Genomic DNA, 22,206 nt, shown 5'->3' on the forward strand with positions numbered 1-22,206 from the left:
AGTAACCAAACATCACCAAACCAGTGACTCTGGGTTATTTTGGGGGGTGAATCCGCTCAAATTATGTTAGTGGATCTGAAAAATCTGCCAGAGTCATTAAACCTTCCATTAGAAATTATTATAATCACCATTATTATTATGATCACCGTCATTTCCCCATAGTTAGACGGAGACATCGAGATGAAGGTGGGAGAGCAGCGCACATGCTGAGATTAATAAAGAGGAGAGAGGCACGTGTTGGCGCACACAGCTGGGCCGGAGCCATGGTTACTGACAACGCAGCTCTGAGTGGGTAAACCTTCCCTGCTCCGGGCAACAACACACTGACACACACAGACAAACACACACCAACAGGGGCGCGCACACGCACACACCTTGGGAAGAGGTCGCGCCATGTTTACGCGCGGTGTTTACTTCCCGTTAATCCCCGTGTTTTCACCAAAGGCGTTAGAACGGGGATTTTTTTTGGTGGTTTGGAAAGATTAGGATGTTGAAAGTTGAATTTGTATTGCCAAACCAAAATAGACCTGATGTTAAAATGGCAGGGGGGGAGAGAATGCACCATTTAAGAGACGTGGACATTTAACCCCGTGGACTCCACTCCGGGTAATTCCTCATCATCAGCCCTCACACCACGTGCCACTCCTGCAAAGTTTGAGGACACTGACACTGCTCAGCATTAAACCTGTCGTGAGCCTGATCTTCCCTCTCGGCTCCTCTTCACCCCTGTGCCACGTTCCGCGCACGAATCACGTTTCCCCCCAGCAGGTCAGCGTGGCCCGGACGACATCGCTATAGGAACAGCGGCGGCAACACAGAGAAAGCTCTAATTACCGGACTTTGTGCTGGTGCAGGCTACACGTGAGTCGGAAGCTGTTCCCCACCGGAGGCGCGCGTGCGCTCTAACCACAAGCACCGTCGGCTTTGCAAAGTGGCAGCTCAGGGAACCATAGACAGATCAGTCTGAGGAAGCAGCTCCACCGGAGGACACGCACTGTGCATCTGTCGCCCCCGCAGCCGCCCCTGTGTGGACAAACCCGTTCCCAGCAGAAGAGGAAGAAGCAGAAGCTCGGGAAGGATAAACAGCAGCAGCAGCAGCATTAGCAGCAGCAGCAGAGAAGTGATGGATGAAAGAATACCGCATTTACAGGACAGACAGTTCATGGAGCACGCAGACTTCTTGGGGTGAGTGTCGCCTTTTTGGGCAAAAACTCTTGTCAAACTACCTCTGGTAAACTGTGATGGCGGTGTGGAGAATAACGGGACACTTTGCTCTTCATTCAGGGTGGACTACCCCTCTATCTACATGTGCAAATCCAAAAGAGGAATAAAACGAGAGGATGGAGGGAAGGTGAGAAACCCACTTTAATTTTCATTTTTACGCACAATCCGCGTGTGGCATACAATAACTTTTGGCTTTAATATTTCTGCCATAAACCAGTAACCGGTTGTGTTTTCCCCCCAGCAGGACGCGTACAAGTTACCACACCGGTTGATAGAGAAGAAGAGGAGAGACCGAATCAACGAATGTATCGGGCAGCTGAAGGATTTGTTACCCGAGCATCTGAAGCTGTCGGTGAGCTCACCAAACTTTTTTACACGACCTTGCGTATAAATCCAGTTATGTGATGACAAGAAATCCTGGTGAACACACAGCTGCATGTTTTGTTTCCCTCCACAGACGCTCGGGCACCTGGAGAAAGCAGTTGTCCTGGAGTTAACGCTGAAACACTTAAACGCACTGACTGCTGTGACCGAGCAGCAGCACCAGAAGATCATAGCTTTGCAGAATGGTAAGAGGAACACGTATTGACCATTGTTATGTAAGAGAACCGGTTGCGTGGGTTTTCTTGGGTCGCATGAACAAAGTTGTGAGATTAAATTTAAATCTATGAATCCATGCTAAGTGTTTGGAATCACAGAGAATGTATTTGCATTATGCAAATGTCATTTTTTTGGGGATAAAACTCCTTAGATTTACGCAGTTGATCGAGGACGTGTTTACTCTGTTAGTATGCAGACACGCAGACGTGCTGTTGACACACGTCCGCCTCGTCTCGTCATTGACTTTAGATGAGCTCAACTTTACAGAACAGTGCTCTGTTAATCTCTGAACTGCGTGTCTCGCAGGGGACCGGTCGATGAAATCTTCCATTCACGCGGACCTGGACGCGTTCCACTCCGGGTTCCAGGCCTGTGCCAAGGAGGTCCTGCACTACCTGAGTCAGTTTGAGAACTGGACGGCGCGGGAGCAGAGGTGCGCGCAGCTCATCGGCCACCTTCACAAGGTGCTGGCGCAGGTCCAGCCCGGCGCGCCGCTGCTCCAGCACCAGCTCCCAGCCGGGGACGCACAGGAGAGGCCGAAAGCCGACAGCCAAGCAAACTGCGTCCCGGTCATCCAGAGGACCCAAGGCGGGGAGCTTAACGAGAATGACACAGACACGGATAGTGGATACGGGGGCGAGGCTGAGAAGAGCGATGGCAAAGATAAAGACTGTGCGCGCAACAAGGGGCAGGCACCAAAGGCTGTGAAGATCAAGCAAGAGTTTGGAGACGAGCACGCTGCCAAGAAGCCAAAGATGAGCTGGTCTGGGAGCGGGCTAGGGGGCGCAGACGCCTCCAGGCCTGACCTGGCGCTAATGAACTCTCTGATGGGAATAAGCAGTGTGGGACAGCAGACACCGATCTGTATGCCTTTTTATTTCATCAACCCCTCGGCCGCGGCCTCTTACATGCCTTTGTTCGACAAAAGCAACATTGAAAAGTACATGTACCCAGCAGCAGCAGCGGCCGCTCTTGCGTCCCCATTCCCCTGGCTTTACCCTGCACACGCGTCAGCCGCTGCGGCGGCGGCTGCTGCAGCCGCGTTTCCCGGCTTGTCTGCGCACTTTGGCGGCTCTGATCAGTCCAAGGACTGCGTCTCCCCGGACGGAGAGGAGTCCCACGAGACGGAGGCGAGCTCACCTGACGAGCGTGAGGAGAGTCTCGCCAGTGACGACGGGGAGGGTGACGCAGGTGACGCGTTCCAGGAGAACAAGAGCAGCACTCGTGATCAGTTCCCCGCGTGTCCGATGAGCTAATCTGTCCGTGTTACCTCTGTGCGTCCTGCTGAGAAATGTATGTATTCCGTAAAAACGAATGAATTTGGCTACTTTTAAAAAACGAGGTCTCACTGAAGAGTTACTCGTGTCCAAGATCTTGGAGAAGGGGACAGTTGTGACGGCGCGTGCCTTTTGCACTCATGTTAGAATGATCATCGACAATGATTGACACTAGTACACGACTGTGTAGTGCTGGAGTTAGTTTTTTATCCTCTTTCATAAAAAATATTTTGAAATGGCAGCATTGGTGCCAAAACTTTGAATACTTGGACAGTGCGCAGCGCAGTCTCCCAATCAGCGAGTCTTTTTTTGGATGTATGAAGTTACAACTGACCTCTGCCAAGGTTATTAAGAGCCTGGCTGACTTTTGACTGTAAATATTATTACCTGGAATACGGTGTGATTCATTCACGTGTAAATGTGCACTAAACGGGCCTATGAAATAAAGAAGTTCCCCGGGAAGCTGACAGGACCTCATCCCAAAGTTTGCACGGGGATAGTCTTAGTGGAACACAACACACACAGATATACTTTAACAGTTGCATATTGATAATAATGAGATTAATGGAGAGGTGCTGGATATTCTGGTTATCTTCCCTTTAAAGAAAACATTCATCAAACGATCATCAAAGAGCAACATGTTGTAAATCCCCTGACTGAGGCATTTCTGCCCAGAGGTGCAGTGACCTGTGACCTCCAGGAACCATTGTAGGAAGTAGTACCTTAGGCATCAATGATATTGAATGTAAGATGATCTTTACTCTTTGAGATGTAAAGTGCACTTTTTCCCCCGCTTTGACCCCCCCCCACCACCCCAACAGTCAGCTCATCCTTCTCAAAGTCAATCACTGTATTTCTCTTTGAACATTTTCATTGTGTTGAGTTGAATAAAAAAAAAAGAATCATAATTTCGAAACGAGGGAGCAGAGTGACCAGATGCTTTGTGATGATTTCTTTAAGTAAAGAGATTTTTTTAATAAAACATGACTCGAATGATGATCCGACGTGAGAAGCCCATCCCACGCCAGGCGTCTCCATCCTCTGTGTCGTATGCTACCACTCTGTAAAACCCCTCTTTTCATATATTTGACTAAGACAGGAGAGAAGCTGTGGTCCTTTGACCCTCAGCCATGATTCTCGCTGTCTTAAGAACTTTAACTTTATCTCAGTCTATTTTCTAAGAGATTAATTCCTGCAGTTGTTGTGTCATCAGCTTTTTTTTTTCCACACGTGACAGAATGACCAGATGATTTTCATGCTTTTTTGCATACATGACGTTGCTTTTGTAGTTTTCTTCAGCTGTTTTTGGCCTCAAATCTATCATCAACTGTTCTATGAAGTGGCATGTGTGTCTGTAAATAGTATTTTTTTTTCTGTGGATATACCATAAAGTATACATGTCTGTCAATGTTGTAGAAGTCTATGGATTAAAAAAAAAAAAAAAAAAAGATATATAACTGAGCAACTGTTGCACATTTCGTTAATGCTTTACACATATGCTGTTCTAAATTATTGCTGATGAGTTGTAAAATAAACATCAAAACCATACTCTGCAGGCCTCTTCTTGTTTAACACACAGTGTGGACTTCATATGCTACTTTTAGGTGATGGGGGTCAGCTCACTGTTTTTTTGCCAAAAGCAGAAGTACAGTATTCAAAGGAGAACATTCCTGGAAGTCAAATAGATGAAAAGCAAAACTTAATCAGCTGACAGGTCACAGAGGAGGAATGTACAGTAAGCCACGCTTTTTAGTCATGTGATAAAAGGATGATGAAGTCAGATTACCCTCATGATGAAAAACAAGAGGCCTCCTCCAAACCAGCCAGAAGCTTCAGGCAGACTCAAATCTGATCTTTTGTAGTTGCCAATAAACTCACAAACTGCAATATTATTTTAATCCTCATGAATAATGACATCTCGCCTTCGTGGTGATATTAGAGACGTCCAAAATGAGTCCCAGTTTATGTCTTTCAAAGCTTGCGAGGAGTGTGCATGCTGCCTTAAGGTGCAGCCCAGTTTCCAGTTAATTCCAAGTGTAGTGATGGGACAAGGCCCCGTTTCCACAAACTTTCAAAATCATTCTTTCTGAGCTCAAGTTATTCCACCAGAGCTCTGAAAACTTCCACAAGTGTAGTTTTTGTCTTTAATTTACTAGAAACCACCCTCCAATAAACCTCATATGAAGCAAGGTCAACTTACTGCTTGAATATCTGTTTTAGACGGCGACAATATTCCTTTTCAAAAAATGGTTTTCCTATCACTCTCTCCCAGCCTTGTTGCGTCCCTTGCCTCTTCCATTACTGAGCAAATGTCTCCATCTACTGGTGAAAGGTTTGGAGATCGTGGCACTCAGTAGAGTTTATACCTCCACCAGGGCCTGACAGTTCCTTTGTGAAACCACTTTGCAATTCATTTGATCCAGATTATTATTTGAATCTGTAATGAATTGCACACAATCCTAAATATCAGTCCCTTACCTTTGTAGCTTTCACCAAGATCCATAAATGATTCTCTGAGAAATTAAAGCAAATGTTGAAAAATGCCCCCTGATCCGTATCCACATGAATTTTGAATGGGCTCTTCCTTAGGCCGTACCCCCCCTACTCAGAATAACATGGAAATCAGTCGAGTAGTTTTGGCATAATCCTGCTAAATAATAAATACAACAAAATGAATACGTAAAACTCCTGGGTGGAGGTAATTAATTCCAAATTTACACCTACAAGCCCAACAGTCAGTGAATCATTGACACCATTTGTGACACATATACTATCTGTCAGATGGTTTATTGAAACATGCAATCCAAGTCATATCAGCAGCCAGACACAGCCGTACATCTGTCAACATGTTGCAGTATATTAAGGCAGGAAAAAAACAAAAAAACAGGTTATGTACAGTCAACATCTTTTAAGAGTTCTCTTGAACATATACAGTTGTAAACAGCGACCACGGCTACTTATGTCTCATCCCCCTCAGTGGAAAAAATGCACACAAGTGGTTTCTTAAAGGGTCACATCCACCTGAAAATATAGACTATCGTGGATAAGAATCTTAAAATGTGTCTCTCCTTCAACTGAGAAGTAGAGACAAATTTTTTTTTTTTTTTTCCTCTCCCCTCGCTTTCACATCAACTTTTGTTACTCCTGGTGGACACCGCTGATCCCAACGACAGCACATGGTAATACAGTAGCAAAGTGGAAAGTACTCTCATTTATGTTCTTTCCATTGACATCTTTACAGAATACTGACAGACACAAGGTCACTATAGTTCTCCTCTATCGTCTGTGCAGCGACGTGGCACTAATGCAACTATTGAACTTTTTTTTAGCTTAACTGACTACGAGCGTTACGTCAATGTCTCAGCTAAAGCTCTACTGTATAACTCTTCAATACACCTACTGACAATATAAGGCACTTTGATGTGATTAGTAGCTGAACTACAACCTAAGAGGGGTGTCTTATCTTGGCTACTCTGGCTCCATACACACACACACATACACACTGTAACTTTAGCGATCCGTTGTTATTATTACATGCCTGCGTTTTTAGATCCACCACACGGATTTATTACTCTGTGGCTGCTCTGCACGTCCTCGTATGTCTATAATAACATGACAATCATGCAACAAGACCTGCTAATCTTTGGCCACCAATCCTCACACGGAAAAAAACAAGCACAATACATTTGGCAAAAAATGATCTGTGTGTAACAACAACAAGAAAAGACAAAAACAGCTCAAAAGGATAATTAATACTGCTTCATTATGCAGCTTGTGCATAATGCGGGATTGAGGGCACTGCATTCTGCTTCGTAATAAAATATATAATCATTCACTTAATAATGATAGAAAGTAAGAAAACATTTACAGTAAGCGATCATTTTGATACACGCAGACGGGAACATTCTTCAGTAACAAAACTATTAACTATTTGTGCATAGTTTTAACATGAACAGACAGTCCGAGCTACAGGGATAGATTCTCATATGCAAAAAGATCAAATCTAGACACCTACAGACACAGGAGGAGTTCTCTTTACTTATATAAGACCCAGGTAAAATGCATTTTACTGCAGAGATAACATGATTTCAAAGATATAGAGTTCATAGATTCACAAACCAAGAATATTGTTCAAAAGGCAACAGTTCTCAATCATGATGCTTGTGAGAAAACATTACAAATCATTCAGCAGGTACTAAAGTGAGAGTAAAAGTACTTTGAGTGGATATGTCCATGAATAAAGTCCACATCAGCCTGATGTTTAGAAAGTCCTGACATGTTCAGAGACGTCTTAACATTTTGATTCTTCATGCTCTAACTTCTGACGGCTCATCACTAAGTGCTAAATGACTTCCATTCCATGATCGACATCATTCCTCCACTATCTGAGTCTTTACAGTCACGGCTGCCTCCGGTTGATTGAAACAACAGTGCATAGTAGTGTGCTACTGAGGTATCCTGTACTATACGACTTCCACGCATTGATGGGTTCGGGGGCTTGGGCGCGGGGGGGCGGGGGGATGTCTGCTCTGGAAGGGAAACAAGATGCATTTCCTTCCAGTAGAGCAGCCTTACACGTAGATCCCCTCCGGGTTCAGGCCAGACGTGAGAGGGTTGTGGAGGACCCGCAGGTGACCAGACATCGTGTGGGTGGACCCAGGGCGCTTCAGAGAGCCAGTGAGGGGAACTGTATTTTAACGAGAGAACAACAGACAATTAATTTAAAACTATGCACTGAATGTAAGTCCATCCATCATTTGTCTACGCCTATCACTTTGAAGGTCACACAGGAGCTGGAGCCAATCCCAACTGGCACTGAGCAAGAACTGTGGCACAACCTAGAAAGTTGGTTTAACGCAGGAGACATACAACCAGTGACTCATTCACACCTACAGTCAAAAATAAGCCGTTGAGCAAAACATATTTTGCTGTGATTTTCTCAGATTTTTGTTGAATTTCTTTATAAAATTACATTGTTTTTAAATGTGCCCTGTTTATTTACATCCCTAAAAAGTATCAATACATTCCCTGATAACAATATAGATTTCATGTTTGTGCTATGTGATATCTTTGCCACCAGGGGCCACTACTGAGCCGTGCAGTGAATCAGCAGATGCAAGGGGTTTATGGCCCAGCACAAAAGATTTTACACACATGAAGAAGAAGGTTATTAGAAGGACATGAAGACTCAACTCATTACTTTTCCTAATTGGAAACCATTACCATGAAGTTTGATAATGCAACAATGGAGTGCATGTCCCGCAGAAAGAAAATCTCTTGGGAGAGGTCAAATATTTAAGTTTGATTAAGACTGTTAACTGTTGTGTTAAGGATTTGAGCCAAAATTCAAATCAGGTTACCTTCCACTGTTTCACACAGCCACCCAGTTAATTTACGACTACGGTGGATAAAATGGTTCAATCAAGTTTAAGTCAAACATGAAATCCCAGACACTGCATTTACTTGCTCATTAATGCAGAGGGAATGCGGAATACTAAATAATTCATTAGTGCTCTATAGAAGAGCTTAAACCTGAGGCCTGTGCTTGTACAGTTTGATTTGTACATTTATTTCTTTGCATGCACATTTATTTGTAAGTTCGTATATTTCTTTTTCAGCCTATAAACTTTGCTTTGCAAGGGTGGATACACACCTCTTTGCCCGGAGGGCTTAATTTGACAAATTGGTGGTTACGTCCCTGGTTACCTCACATAATGCACTTATCTAATTTCCCCTTAAGCTATATAAGCAGCTAGTCAATTTAATGTGGTGAGCCCCTGTTGCATTGTGGCTTCTCTGTGCTGGTCTCCTGTGGGACAACAGAGCTTTGGTCCTATAATGCCATCACAGAAGCATGTGACAGAGGCAACGGGTGATGGGCGGAGTCAGGAGGAGAGAGAACAGTGAACGAATGACGCCAGGTCCGCCTGTATCCTGGCAGCTGTTGGCATGGAGACCATAACTGACACTGGAGTGGGTAAAAACTGATATAAGACTTCATTGCCCCCCCCCCTCACTTTATCTATCACAATTTCTTGCTCTCTCTCTCTTTCTCACACACACACACAGCTAAGTGATTTCCTCCAGGCAGTCTATCAAGACATTAGGTAGAAAAATAATACGTTTCTAGATGGAAACTAATTATTTCACTAATGCACAGTCAAACTGCCATTTAAGTGAAAGTGAGCTATTTGTCCCCTCGATGGCAGCCATAGCCATTCAGACATTCCAGATATCCATAACGTACATTTAAAGAATCCAAAAATAGAAGTGTAACTGTCAATATGATTATTAAAAATTGCATCTTAGTCTCTCAGGATGTTGAAAGTGACTGATCAAATGAGCTGTAAGTCCCTGTCTCCTCCTCCAAAGTTGCTGAGCGAGAGTTCTGCAGTTGCGATCACACAGGGATGGTTGAACTTGTGCTCATCATAACTTACTGCTTGAAGAACCACGTGTGCACACAGAGCACATTTGTATCATATGCAAGGTTTTTATGTGCGTGGTTTTGAGAATAAAAAAATCGTCATTATGCATACCAAGAGTGATGTGGCTACTATCATCCTCGCTGGGCTCGGCTGGCAGCACCGTGACTTTGGTGCCTGTCTGCTTGATGAACTGCTGCAGGTTAACTTGCCTCAGCTCCTTGGTCAGTTGCTCCAGATCATGGTGCATGTCCTTCAATGAAACAATCACAGTCATTCAGAAAACTGTAAATCATTAATAGCAGCTTGAATCCGACCTCTACAGGCACAGGTGACAAGAAACTGAGGTTATATATATATTTATATAAAACAGCAGCCAACATGTGTTGGTATAGCAGAGTAATGGAGTCCTGAGCAGAGAATGATGTCACGCCCTGTGTTTGTGATCTGAGCAGCCATGTTCTTTGTTTTAGTTTCTGGTCTGGTGCACATTCATGTTATAAAGAAAGATGGTAGTGATGTAGGTATTACACGCATGTGGACACCTTTAATTGACCCCTTGTTCACACTGTGACATCTTTCAGAACTCATCCGTCACCTGCCCACAGTGATGTTACAACCAGTTTATGGGCTACACACAGCTGAAAGTGCTAGCCATACTAACTAGTAAGTGTAGTGTCTCACACAGAGGCTCAGATACGACAGGAACATCAGTCGCTGATGAGATTTGATAGATCTATTTGACTAGTCAGCACAGCAGCCGCCTAGATGGACTGTATATTGTAAGGTCTCTTAAAGATAGAGTGAGTTTAATCTGTTTTGCTTCTGGTTGTGTGTGTTTATGAAGCTCTGTGCAAAACCCATCTTGGCAATGAATAGTGTATATGAAACCTTTAAAAGGCATCTTCTTGAAGGATGATCCGTCTCATCACTGTAACACCCTGCAGCACTCGTTTGCTGAAAATCTCTGGTAGTGAAAATAGGTGTTTAAATGCTCACCTGCAGTTTTTTACTGCTCTGTCCAAGGGACCTGTCCACAGCTCTGCAGCTACTCTCCAGCTGCACAGCCTGTCTCTCCTGGGCTTTCAGCTCGGTTTTAACCTTGAGGACCTGAGCCCGAGCCTCTGCCTCACTAACCCACTGGGTCTCCTGCCGCTCCCTCTGCAGCCGTTCCTCCTCCAGACCGGCCTCCACACCCTGATGGAACAACAAAAACACTTCATGAAAAAAATAAACTATGACAATACACAGACGTGACTAGAACATCTGGTAATAATAAGGCAACTATGAAGTAACGACACAACTATTCTTTATTTCTTGGCTGCTTTTATCTTTCAACTTTTCCTTTCCAAATCTTTCAACACAAAAACATGTTTTTATCCCAGATATAGCACACCTGTACCATTGACAGTTTCTCTTCAATGTCGTGCTCACAGCCCTGCAGGCGTCCTCGGAGCTCCTGCAGTCTTTCTTCCAGCTGCCTCTCACTCTCCAGCTCAATCTGCAGTTCAGTGGCCCAAAACTCCTCCTCCTCCATTTCCACCTCAGTCTTCCTTAGGTGCTTCTCCAGCCTCAGGATCTCCTCCTTCAGGCCTCCTCCTGCACCTAGGTCTCCAATGCACATTCCACCACGCAACCCTCTCCCTTCAGCCCAGGACTGCAGCTCACTCTCATAGGCCTCCAGCTTCTTCTCCAGCACGTTGAGAGTCTCTCTCTGTAGACCGACCAGTCTGACCAGATCTTCCATGCGACAGGCCCACAGGCTGGGAGATGCGGTCCCGATGGCCGTACCTCCATGGTGGTGATTCCCACTGTTTGCAAGGAGAAGTCTCCTTTTGGCCTCAGCCTCCCCGATGCGACCCCCGCTCAGTATCTCCCTCAGTCCTCTGGGTGCACCGGTGAACGTGAGAGACTTGCGGCGCGGTTCGCGGCGCCGGAGGGAGCGGTCGTTGGGATGACGAAGCTTTGCTAGGGGAGGGAGGCTCTGCCGGTGCAGCCCGCGTTCAGGTCCCCTGAAACCGGGCCCTTCAGAGGGGGGTCTTTCAGTTAGGGAGGGGCCTGTGCGGTGCAGGATCAGCTGGACATCACCAGCATACTGGCCCCAAGTGTTCAGAGAGGCCACAGGGCTCTCATGAGGGGCGAGGTGACGCTCTGTGTCTCGCCATTTCTCTACCAGAGTGTATCTCCCAGTGCGACCTGTAAACACCACAATAGATGGTTACGAAAGTCAAAGACATAGAAACACAGCTATAATACTCCCAGCTTACGGAACTAAAATGTTGGAAACATAGACTGTGAAGATGGACGGCATGATGGCCCCTCCCAAAAGAAAAGCCAGTGCCTTGATCGCCTCCTAGTGGCTGTTTGAGGTCAACGTCATGAATCCTGCCTCCTCCATGTTGGGAGATGGGACATGGAACAGAGTATAAAGTAAACGTCAAATAGACATTGCTCAGAGATGGTTTCTGGTTTAACTAGTTCTCATTACCCTGATGTATATATTATATAAAATGGTTATTTGATGTTATTAAAACAGGGTGTAACATCATGTTGACGGCTCAGAGTCTGACTCACGACTGTTGGAGCGTGTGTATCACCAAAACCCCCCCAACACTGTTTACTTGGAGTGGCTACAAATAAGATGAGATATTTGGCTTTGTTTCTGTACAGTGAGAGGAAGTAGAGAAATTTTGTCCATACGGCCTCTGGTTAGCACACAACCGTCTGCTTAAATATTCAGCAGACAGAGGAATATCATCATCCCCATTGGTGTAATGTTTCATAGTTTTTCCACTAGAAAGTTGAAATTGTGGTTTCTGAAAACGGCTTGCAGCAGTTTTATAAGTGAGGAGAGCAAAACGCAGTGTACTAGTAGAAAAATATGAGTATAAGAACTGTATAGATCTATAGGTTGGTTGGTGTAACAGTATTTCTCAGTGGCTTGAGCACTAAGAGAAACATATTTACCTCACATATGATTCAGTGTTAATAACCTATACACAGCACTTGAAGTAATGTGTACTCTTGTGATCAATGTTGACTTACTATCGTGTATATGGTTTAATATATTGTGGCGGTAGAGGACGGGGCTCAGAAGTGCTGCATTCTCAGTTTGGCAGGACATAGAGCGATGAGTCAGACTTTCCCTCCTACTACCCCGCGCTTTGTGGGAAGTGATGTCAATAAAGTCTGCTCAAGTGCCCCTGTTCCTGGAGGAACCATATGGGAAAGGGGGGGGGGGGGTTGATTAGAGAACCAATAAAGCCTCTGACTAGATCCACTGAATCTCAGCAGGAGCTGAACATGTAGGCAGGAGACTCCTTCTTTATGTGCCTCAAGACGACTTCTTCTCACTTAAGAAAAGGCTTTTTGGAGAGCTGCAAACCCAGATGACAGCTGTGGGTTGATGATCCATTGTTTTGCATGTTTGGATTTTCCAAGTGTGAAGAACGTTTGGGGAAGTTTTCTCCACAGAAATGCGAAATGAATGTGAATAACATATAAATCATCAGATGTATTTTGGGGTAAAAAGAGCTACACTGCACTGCACACATTCACTGAGTGAAAATGTTTTCTGCTTTACTTGAAATGCAGAATCTTGAAACTAAACAATTTCTCTAGTCTTTAACAAAAGTAGTCACTCTGTGACAACAAGTGGCACCTGATTAAGAATCATTCAGTTAAATTAATACTGTTCCCAATGAAACATAGATCACACACAAATCTGATGTGTTACCTAACAATTCCATCTGATCTATACAATCATTGGACGCATATGTTCATGATACAGTTTGAAACCCAAAGCTAACCAGCTAACATCATTTCTTTAAATAGCAGTTGATTCCTTTATGAATTCTGATGAGTGATTCATATAGAATTCTATATGTAAGCGGGAAACATGACACAGGAAATTTCTCATGATGGAGTAGCCTAATTCATTAAGACCAAGTTAGTGCAGTTAAAAGTTTAACGGTAGCTTCAACCTTAAGTGTGTGTGTGTTTTTTTCCAAACCTATAGCCTGGGCCAGAGCGATCACCACTTCCTGGCACGTGGTTGCCTCTGTGACCCCACAGACGACCCTCTGGACTCCATCCACCCAGACCTTGAGCTCCATGTTGGGTCAGAAGCGAGGAGGCCGGTTGTGATGTGTTGGCCCCGACATTATTGAAGGCTCCAGCGGTGCAGGACAGTTGAAACCGCTCTAGGTATTTCACTGGGGAGGAAACCAAAGGGAAAACAGGAAACGGTGAGTCAGGATGTGTTCACGGCCAGAGTTATGATGCTCAGTCGGCCTTAAGGATAAAAGTCTTACTAACAGTTCTGCCTTTTGGTTACACTGGCTAACACAAGTGGCCAAATAAGCAGAAACTACAAGCTGCAGTCAGGCTATTTTAGCAACAGCTTAGGTAAGGTGAGGGTTGCCCAGTTAAGAATGGATAGACAGGTCTGCCAAGACCAGCTGGCCATAACGCTGTTGTTTTGTTCTTCTCTATGAATAGGTACATGTCTGTTGGGGGTGCAAGATGAGTGTGCGCAGACACATTTCCAAGTCCAGTTCCTGCTTTTGTATAAAGAATTAGATAGAGGCAGCGAAGACAGAGCAGGAAGACCAGGACAGGAAGAGAGAGGGTAACAGAGAAGGCAGAACATGTCAAGTAATGTAAAAAAAGAAGGAAAGAAACTGTCAAGAGATGTTCTGATACTGATGCCAGCATTGAAACTGTGGGGTTTGGCATCAGCAAGTTCACTTGTGTATCGATCCAATACCGTGTCTTTTAAGTATACTGGTTTCACCCAGATAAAACTGCAATTTCCTCAGGAATCACATCTTCCTGTCCGCTTCAAAACAGCAGTTAGGTTGCACTGCCACTGGCAAGTACTGTTCTTAGAGTGATGAAGAGTGGCGTTATTCAGACGTAGCTAAAATGTCAGCAATTTGGAAACATTTCACACTGTCCTGCAAGTTAAATGGCGACGTGTACCAAATGCAACACTTCAGATTCAAGTAATTGAAGCGTATTCCTAGATTAATACATTTGTATTTTCTTTTTCAGTTGCGACTCTCAATCTAGATAAGAAAAGAAGCTCTATGGCATTTATTCTCTGTATGTTTTTGTTTTCCAAATGGTAGAACCTAAGTCAGTCCATCGACAATAGAATGAATAGATTTCATTCAGGTTTAGTAGAAAACAGCTGATAAATACATCATATAATCTGTTATTTAAAAAAAAAATACACTGGTACTATTATGAACATGACATGAAGCTTGTTTCGGACTTAGAAAGCACATCTTAAATGTGTAGGTTAACCAGCGAGAGCTTACGCAAAATCCATTCAAAAGCAGCAGATCCTTCGAAATGTTCTTGAAGGACAGGAAGAGAATGAGTGGCATCTCTCCAGATCAGTATCAGTCTCCTTGGATCAACCTTCACTGCACCTACACCGCTGAGTCAAAAGGTCCTTTTGTTCGCCAACCCCCCACTAATTACACCTCCCCTGGCCCACGGGTTCTATCCACACTCTAGTCACCAGACAGTCCTACCCACAACCCACTGCTTCTCCAAATGTGGTTAAGACATTAAGCAGCGCTGCGAGGTAACATCTGTAGCGAGAGAGAGAGACCACCAGAGCTGCAGCTAACGATTATTTTCATGATTGATTATTGTTGTTATTGAGTTGATTTTTTCGATCAATTAATCGTTCACTTTTTAAAAAGGTCAATCACAAGTCCTACGTTCCCAAGCTGACATAGAAACCACTTGGTTTGATTAACAGAGCAAAAAGCAAAAGGTGGAACAAATCCTGACTTTTGACAAACGACGACAGCAAATGTTGGAATACTTGCCACTATCCAGATGTGTTTCAAGTGCACACATTTTGTATCAATCCACTATCAATCTGTGGGTTTGCAAGTGTCCCTTATTTTGGCGGCCAGACTCTTGATCACTCTATTCTTGGAGTATTCACAGCTGGTTGGAAAGTGCTTTTGTCCTTCATTCAGACTGACCTTAAATGGCGTTAAGGATGGAGGATGGAGAGGAACAGGAAAGTAGTCAGACACTCAGGCACGGCACCAAGCAAGATTTCTCTGCAGTGACCCAAAACCCTGTCACCATTTTGTTTAACCCTTTTTTCTGGGCGGATGAGGAATCAGTAATGGGGATGAGAAATCTTGATGCAAAGCAGGCACAGGGGATTTAGCCAGAGAGAACATTTGGATACTCTGGAGGCGGAAGACGAAAAATAAATACTACCTGTGTTTTACAACACTTGTAAAGACTAATGTCATCGAGTCAAAATGGATAAACACAGAGCACTGCATGAGGTTCTGTGCATTGGGAATGGTCATGAAACTTTAATTTGTATCAAAATGCACAAACAATAAAAAGGAGAGTGCTCAGCCACAGCAGAACATTTCATGTGCAGCAGAGACAAAACAAACAGGCTTATCCAAGGTTTCTTCCTCAGAGAAAACTCAGGGGGGCATTTACAAATGTCACTCAGACTCAAAACATTTATTGAATATCCATTAACACTAACCCAGAAAACCTAACATATGATACAGGCACAGCGGCGTGGGGCAGAGTGCCATCCTGAGCACTGCGAGCTCCATTCCTCTGGCCTGTCAAAGCCACAGCCTGGGGAGATGCCCGCTCCCTGATTTGTGCAGCCCGTCTTGTGCCAGAGGAGCATTTCATGAGGCGAGAGGAGGGCTTAAATTCCTGTGAATTCCACTTAAGCTCAGTTGAGAGATGATCAACTTCCTGCAGTAAAACCTCCGACACGAGATGATTTTCAGCCCCCGCATTCATTTGTTTCAGTCGGTTGAGCGGGGTGGACTCGAGATGCATCCCCCCTCGGAGCAGCGAGGTGTGTGAGCCTGCCCACTGCACACCCGGCTGCTGGGGACAGTTCTCCAGGCCTACATGAGCCCACAGAGCTGGCAGGGAAAAGACTTCAACTGGCTGCTGGTGTAAACAACAACCTACCATATGCTACTGTGGGGGCTCCAACATGACCAACGCGATGCAGCACCCTCTAAGACAAACTGAGGAGTCTTTAATGTAGGAGCTTTAAAAAACAAAGGCCTCTTTTGGTGGATTTATCGTCAGGAATTACAAACTGGCCAGTGTATTGTGCAGTTGAACAGTTTGCTGAACAAGGGGGAAAACAAAATGGGCGTTACGCTCAAAACATAACCAAGAGTGCGTTTTACTCTGTAGAGCTCACTGTGGGGCAGTAGCTGAACAAAACTGAGAAAAATGATGTCACAGGAAATCAGTAATGTTCCACAAGTACTGCCACCCTGAATAGATGCCATTACCCTCTGGTTCCCTGCCGACTTGTTGACCATTGTTCACTAGAGGGGAAAACAACACATCCATTTCATGCAGCATGGAGGTTCACTCATTGTGAGTTGGAAGGAATTTATATCCAGTTAGCTAAAGAAGAATTATCACTTATCTATTATACGATTCTGACATGCAAAACTCCACCGCACTGCTTTTAATTAAAGACAATGGGATACTTCTTAAAGACTGGAGAAACAGCGGTCTGTTAGTATTTAAACCTCCTTTCCCTATTGCTAACCAAACTTTAATTCAAATTGCACTCCCTGTAGAGAAACATGTAATTACTAGCAATTTATACGCTGCTGTAATTGGTAACAGATCTGTTGTGAAGTAGATTTCTGTGAGCAGCCAGAGACAGACACTGGTTTACTGAGGAGGAACTGGTGGTAACTTTGTTGGAACAAATTGGATGAATCTTTTTTTTCCTGCAACTCAGTTCCTTCAGATTGTCATCAGGAGCTACCGGCCCAGACTAATCCCCGAGTCATCAGGTATATTTGGGTGGCAACAGTGGTGCGCTGTAAGGATTACAGCCCCTTAGTTAAAAGTCTTACAGTGGGAACAAGATAAAGTAGATCCTCATCCTCAACATGCCAGCCGGGCCCGCATACAATACTCTCTGAAAATATAAACACAACAGAACATGACAGAGAAAGACTGCTGCCAGAGATGGGCCTTGATCCTGGAGGGTGGAAACTGATAACGTCCCGGGTTTGCATTCCTGGGCTGTGAGAATGCAACCGGCCCTGACTAAGAGATAAGAAAGCTATATGGGTCTGTCCACTCTGTGATCTCTGCTATGCACCATGCAACAGCTACACAGTGACACTTCAACGAGCTGAGGCCAAGATAAAGTGTGTTCAATGCAACATTCTGGATAAAGGAAATGAGCAAGATCCAGCTCCTGGTTCTGAAGAACTAAAAAGATGAACCCCAGTTTCCAAATGTTTTCTATTTGTTTTCTCTTTTACAAGACCTAATGGCTGCAATAAAGATAAATATACACTTAAATGAAGGGGGCATTGTTCATATCAGAGAGGATGAAAGACCATTCAAACTCACCTTTTTTGCATCTGAGGTTTTTTGAGAACAGTGAATGGGAGCCCAGCTACAGACAGAGCCAAAGAAACCGCAACATTTTGACAAAAAGGTGCTAGCATTGGCCAGCACCTCTGCAGAATTTTAGCTCCAACTCCTAAGTTTTGCTGGTTCACCAATCTGTAGGCTGGGGTGCTTGGAATTAAACCTACTTCCAGTCACGCTATACACAAAACCCACAGCTCCCGAGAGCGCTCCAGTGGCCCCTGCCCCTAAGCAAGCCTCCCCCTCTCTCTCCCTCTCTCTCTCTGCCTGGCTGATATTAAACTATTAGGCGCTGGAGCAGCCTCCCCTATTCCCCTATTTGGGAGGTCAGCGCTGGCAGGAACTGGAACATCTGGACGGCACGTTCAGCCAGCTATAATGCCGCCTTTGTTCCCTTGCCATGTTCCCTGCTCTCTATCCAGCTTTGAAGAGCCAGCAGGGCATAGGCAGCAGGCTCCTGCACTGGGGCACAGCGGGGCAACAACCAAAAAATAAGAGGCCTCCGAGGCTTGAGTTTACATGTTCCAGCGGTTTGTAAAAACACCATTTGTAGCTGAATCACACTCCAACATATAAGCATTTATATAGACCGAAAATGGTTTAAACAACAGCAGCTGTAACGGACGACTCATGAGGAAAAATAGTTTTTTTAACCTATTTTTCCAGTCTGTGAAAGTTTAGTTTGCAGCCTGTCTTCTTCGTGCTTTGACACCAGTAAACACAGCAAAGACCACTGAATTACAGGATTCTATTACCAAAATAAAGCAATCCTCGTAGATCACAAAGCATGAGAATGTAAGACAGAACAGCGTTTTGACTGAATGCAGCTTCTCCACAGGTTGGTTCTGCTACACCTGGTGTATGTTAGAGAAGAAGTTATAGACAGAAATAACTGTGGCTGACTTTTTTAAATAATGACTCTGTCACGAGAACTGATAAATATAAACATTTCAGAAGAATGGAGGTTGTAGTGTTTACAGAAGAGGCTCAATCTGGGGAGACAGTTATGTGGGGAATAATAACAATTTAACTTAACGTCAAAGTAAATATTTTCCTACTAAGTTATTTTAAGGCAGAATAAACCAATGCCTTCGTGAGGTCATTTATAGGGCTGGGCGATATGGCCCAAAAAGTTCTAAATATAAGAAACATTCATATCAATCGATATCGATAATTATCACGATAAATTGTGGTTTCTTTCAAGTTTAAAGACTATTTCTCATGGACAGAGAATGACAAACGCTTGGTGGACAGCAAAACATTTTCCAAACCTGAGGAAGATCAGTTATGTGTTTTACCTCCTTACTTTGCAATTCAATCGACAAACAATACATCAATGTATATTGAACTTTTGAGTATTGTTATCGAGGAAAAGTTACATTGCGATAATTATCTTTTTATTCAGCCAGGTAGCAGATGAGGACACACAAACACAAACGATATTAGCCAATAAACATCCTAGAAGACCTTCCTCAGTGGTGTTTTCCAGTGTTAGTTTTAGTATTAATAGGCACCACCGCCTCAGAGTTGCTGTGGAGGAGGACGAGGTTGGAGAAATGGCGATAATTAGCTGTAGTGGTCTCACGGAGGCAGGAGAACTATTCTACTACAGAAATGTTTCCGTTATCCGGCGTCACAACTATACGACGCGTCAAACCGTTATATCCGCTCTTATCTCACCTCCACTGCGCAGAGCCGGTCCGGCTTAAGGGCTCCTTATCCCGGGAGAAGTTCACGAACGGAAACCGGAGGTGAAAGACGTCAAATCCGCGGTGGGAGCGTTTCCTCTCCTCTCACCGTCTCCCGGTGAATCACTTCAGACCAACTGCGACAAAGTAACGTTTCGCTGCGGGACGACGGAAAACGCGACGCACGACTCGAGGCTGCGGACGTGACCGAAAAACAGCCGACTGCTGTGTTATGGTCCGAAACTTTGAGTCCGTCCGGTGTCTGCGCGCTGGTGTTTTGCGGTCGCTGCGGAAATTGCCCCTCTCTCGCCGTTTCAATACTCCTGCTGGTAAATACTGTGCATTGGAAGTGGGACACCGCAAGGCATTGTGGACTGTTTTAAAGCTGCAATGCACTCTGCCGGGGCGGAGGGGCCGAGGGGCCGAGGGGCCACCTACAGCCCGAAGACAACTCCTACACTTCCAGGATATTTAAACACCTCCCTCCATTAGATACTCACACAGAGCTGCGTTCACACTGCAAGACTTACTGCTTAAGTGTGTGTTTCCTCCTGATCTTATTTTTTTTTATGTAGCTGTTCACAATCATCTTTTAAAATGTTGCCAGGATCAGACTCCAATGTGAACTGGTCATGGCCCTAATGTAAATGGTCTGGATTTGAATTGTCTTGATGGCCACTCAAAGCACTTTACGGTACAGCTTTGCCATTCACACACATTCATACAGTCCATCTATGGGCCATTCTGAGTTCAGTATCTGGGCCTAGGACGCCTCGGCATGTAGATCGAACCGCTGACCTTCTGGTTGGATGTCAACCCCTCTACCCCACAGCCGCCATGTGTGCATTGGCAGAGGAACAACAAGACGTCCCACGTAGCAGTCTGTGTACACAGGTAACACAGAGAAGATGTCGGTAATAAACATGGAGGCCACAGACGTGAGCGTACACAGACTGGTCCCCATATACGACCACTCAGGTTTTGCTTCACAGTAGTCAGTCAGGTTTTGGGCCTCCCTGTTGCTTGACTGACTACCTCTGTCATATTTGCCTTCCATGGTTCTTTTCGTAGGGCTCCTTCCGAAATAAAAAAATCGGATTCAGGCCATTTGGGCCTGGCCTGTCGTAGAGCTAGGCAATGATCAGCAGTGGATTTCAGCCACTATCACTATAAAAGTCTAATGTATCATGTAATTGGACTAAAATAAATTGATAGTGTCCAATGTGCAGTATTGAAAGTTTTCAAAGCAGAACTTTTGAAAACAATGAAACACGTGCATTGCTTTGATTTAAAGGCACAGCAGGATAATCTTTAAAAAAAACATAACTTTAACTATAATGCATAATATAAAAATTACTTAAATATCGTGCAGTTGCAACAAGACACATTTGCCAGAATATACCATAAGTGAAATACTGTATAGTAGAACACTTCAAGGGTTAGTCATAATTAAATAAAATGATTAGTGTCACAAACAATAGAAAAAAAGGGTTTCTCACAAGTCAACTTACATAAATGAATAGTATAATATAGTTATTTCCGTTTCAACTCACACATTCTCTGTATTTGCAAAAGCAAAGGAGTAATATTCTAAAATCAAGTGGCGCAGCTGCTGAACCATGGGACCATGTATATATGGAGGCCTACTGCCCTCTTGTGACAGAATAGAACTTCCTATTGAAATGAAATGTCAGCTGGAGCTGTCATGTCTTTTCTCTCTCAGGAGTCTGCTGGGTTTCTAGTAAACCAGGGGGATGTCTTCAGCAGGTTTAAGTGCTTTTACTCATCAAGTCTAGTTATATAAAAATAACAGACTTTTATAATGCTAGAAAGACGAGCTTCATTTTATATAAGTGAAATTAAATCTTTCGTAACAGCCATTTTAATCTTAATCTTAAGTCAATAATGTATTTTTTCAATAAAGCATTGGTACATTCCAGTGAGTCACGATATCTGCATGAATTCCAGCCATTGTTTATGTCATCAAGTACATCTGTGAGTGCTGTTGATTAATCAATTATTTTAAATATGCATTATGGAATCCCTTCAAATGAAGGCAGTTTTATTCTCTGGTGTTTTTTGTAATTTTATGCAAATATTATTGTTCTGTAGTTCCCATTTTCTAAGCAGTATATTTCACTGCAATGATTTCATATTGTAGCTTTTACTGGGTGATGTCTGAAACTGTGGAAATGAACCGAAGAAGAGATATTTTAAGAGCTGAATGTTAAACTACATTTTCATTTGCAAACTTTAACTGACAGTAAATTATGTGAGTGATATAAAGCTGCATATCCATTGTGATATAAATACAGAGTGACGAATAGCCTGTGTGATGCGGTTGTAAATAGGAAAATTATATTTTGTCCAAGTGACCTTTCTGCCAGAGTTGTTAATTTCTATTCTCAATGTCAAATTATTGACGCTTTTATGTGAAAACATTCATTTTATAAACATTTGAATTCTGTTGGACGGGTTAGTCACAAACAGTGCATCATATAAGTTTGTGATTCTGCATAACTATAAGTTAATGCTGTGAGGCCAAGTCAGAGCGTG

General features: G+C 43.9%; 2 protein-coding genes across 4 annotated transcripts; one reads left to right on the forward strand and one right to left on the reverse strand.

Annotated features, from left to right (window-relative positions):
- Positions 1-315: 315 nt before the first annotated feature.
- Positions 316-4,652, forward strand: bhlhe41 (basic helix-loop-helix family, member e41). Of its 2 annotated transcripts, none has more exons than XM_062390112.1 (5): positions 316-1,185; positions 1,285-1,351; positions 1,466-1,576; positions 1,682-1,793; positions 2,131-4,652. In XM_062390112.1, exons 1-5 carry the CDS (start codon positions 1,124-1,126, stop codon positions 3,078-3,080), a joined length of 1,302 nt encoding a protein of 433 aa, XP_062246096.1. In that variant the 5' UTR covers positions 316-1,123; the 3' UTR covers positions 3,081-4,652. The 2 variants fall into 2 exon arrangements, with proteins under 2 accessions (XP_062246096.1, XP_062246098.1); XM_062390114.1 differs by having other exon boundaries at positions 1,469-1,576.
- Positions 4,653-5,871: 1,219 nt separating this feature from the next.
- LOC133955301 (ras association domain-containing protein 8) lies at positions 5,872-19,989 on the reverse strand. Of its 2 annotated transcripts, none has more exons than XM_062390083.1 (6): positions 19,643-19,989; positions 13,539-13,740; positions 10,929-11,722; positions 10,526-10,723; positions 9,641-9,779; positions 5,872-7,788 (listed from the first exon to the last, which is right to left on the reverse strand). In XM_062390083.1, the coding sequence occupies exons 2-6, from the start codon at positions 13,639-13,641 to the stop codon at positions 7,673-7,675; spliced, it is 1,350 nt and encodes a 449-aa protein (XP_062246067.1). In that variant the 5' UTR covers positions 13,642-13,740; positions 19,643-19,989; the 3' UTR covers positions 5,872-7,672. The 2 variants fall into 2 exon arrangements, with proteins under 2 accessions (XP_062246067.1, XP_062246066.1); XM_062390082.1 differs by having other exon boundaries at positions 10,923-11,722.
- Between the last annotated feature and the right edge of the window lie 2,217 nt (positions 19,990-22,206).

The sequence above is a fragment of the Platichthys flesus genome, chromosome 6 (genome assembly GCF_949316205.1).
Source record: "Platichthys flesus chromosome 6, fPlaFle2.1, whole genome shotgun sequence".
Classification (NCBI taxonomy): domain Eukaryota; kingdom Metazoa; phylum Chordata; class Actinopteri; order Pleuronectiformes; family Pleuronectidae; genus Platichthys; species Platichthys flesus.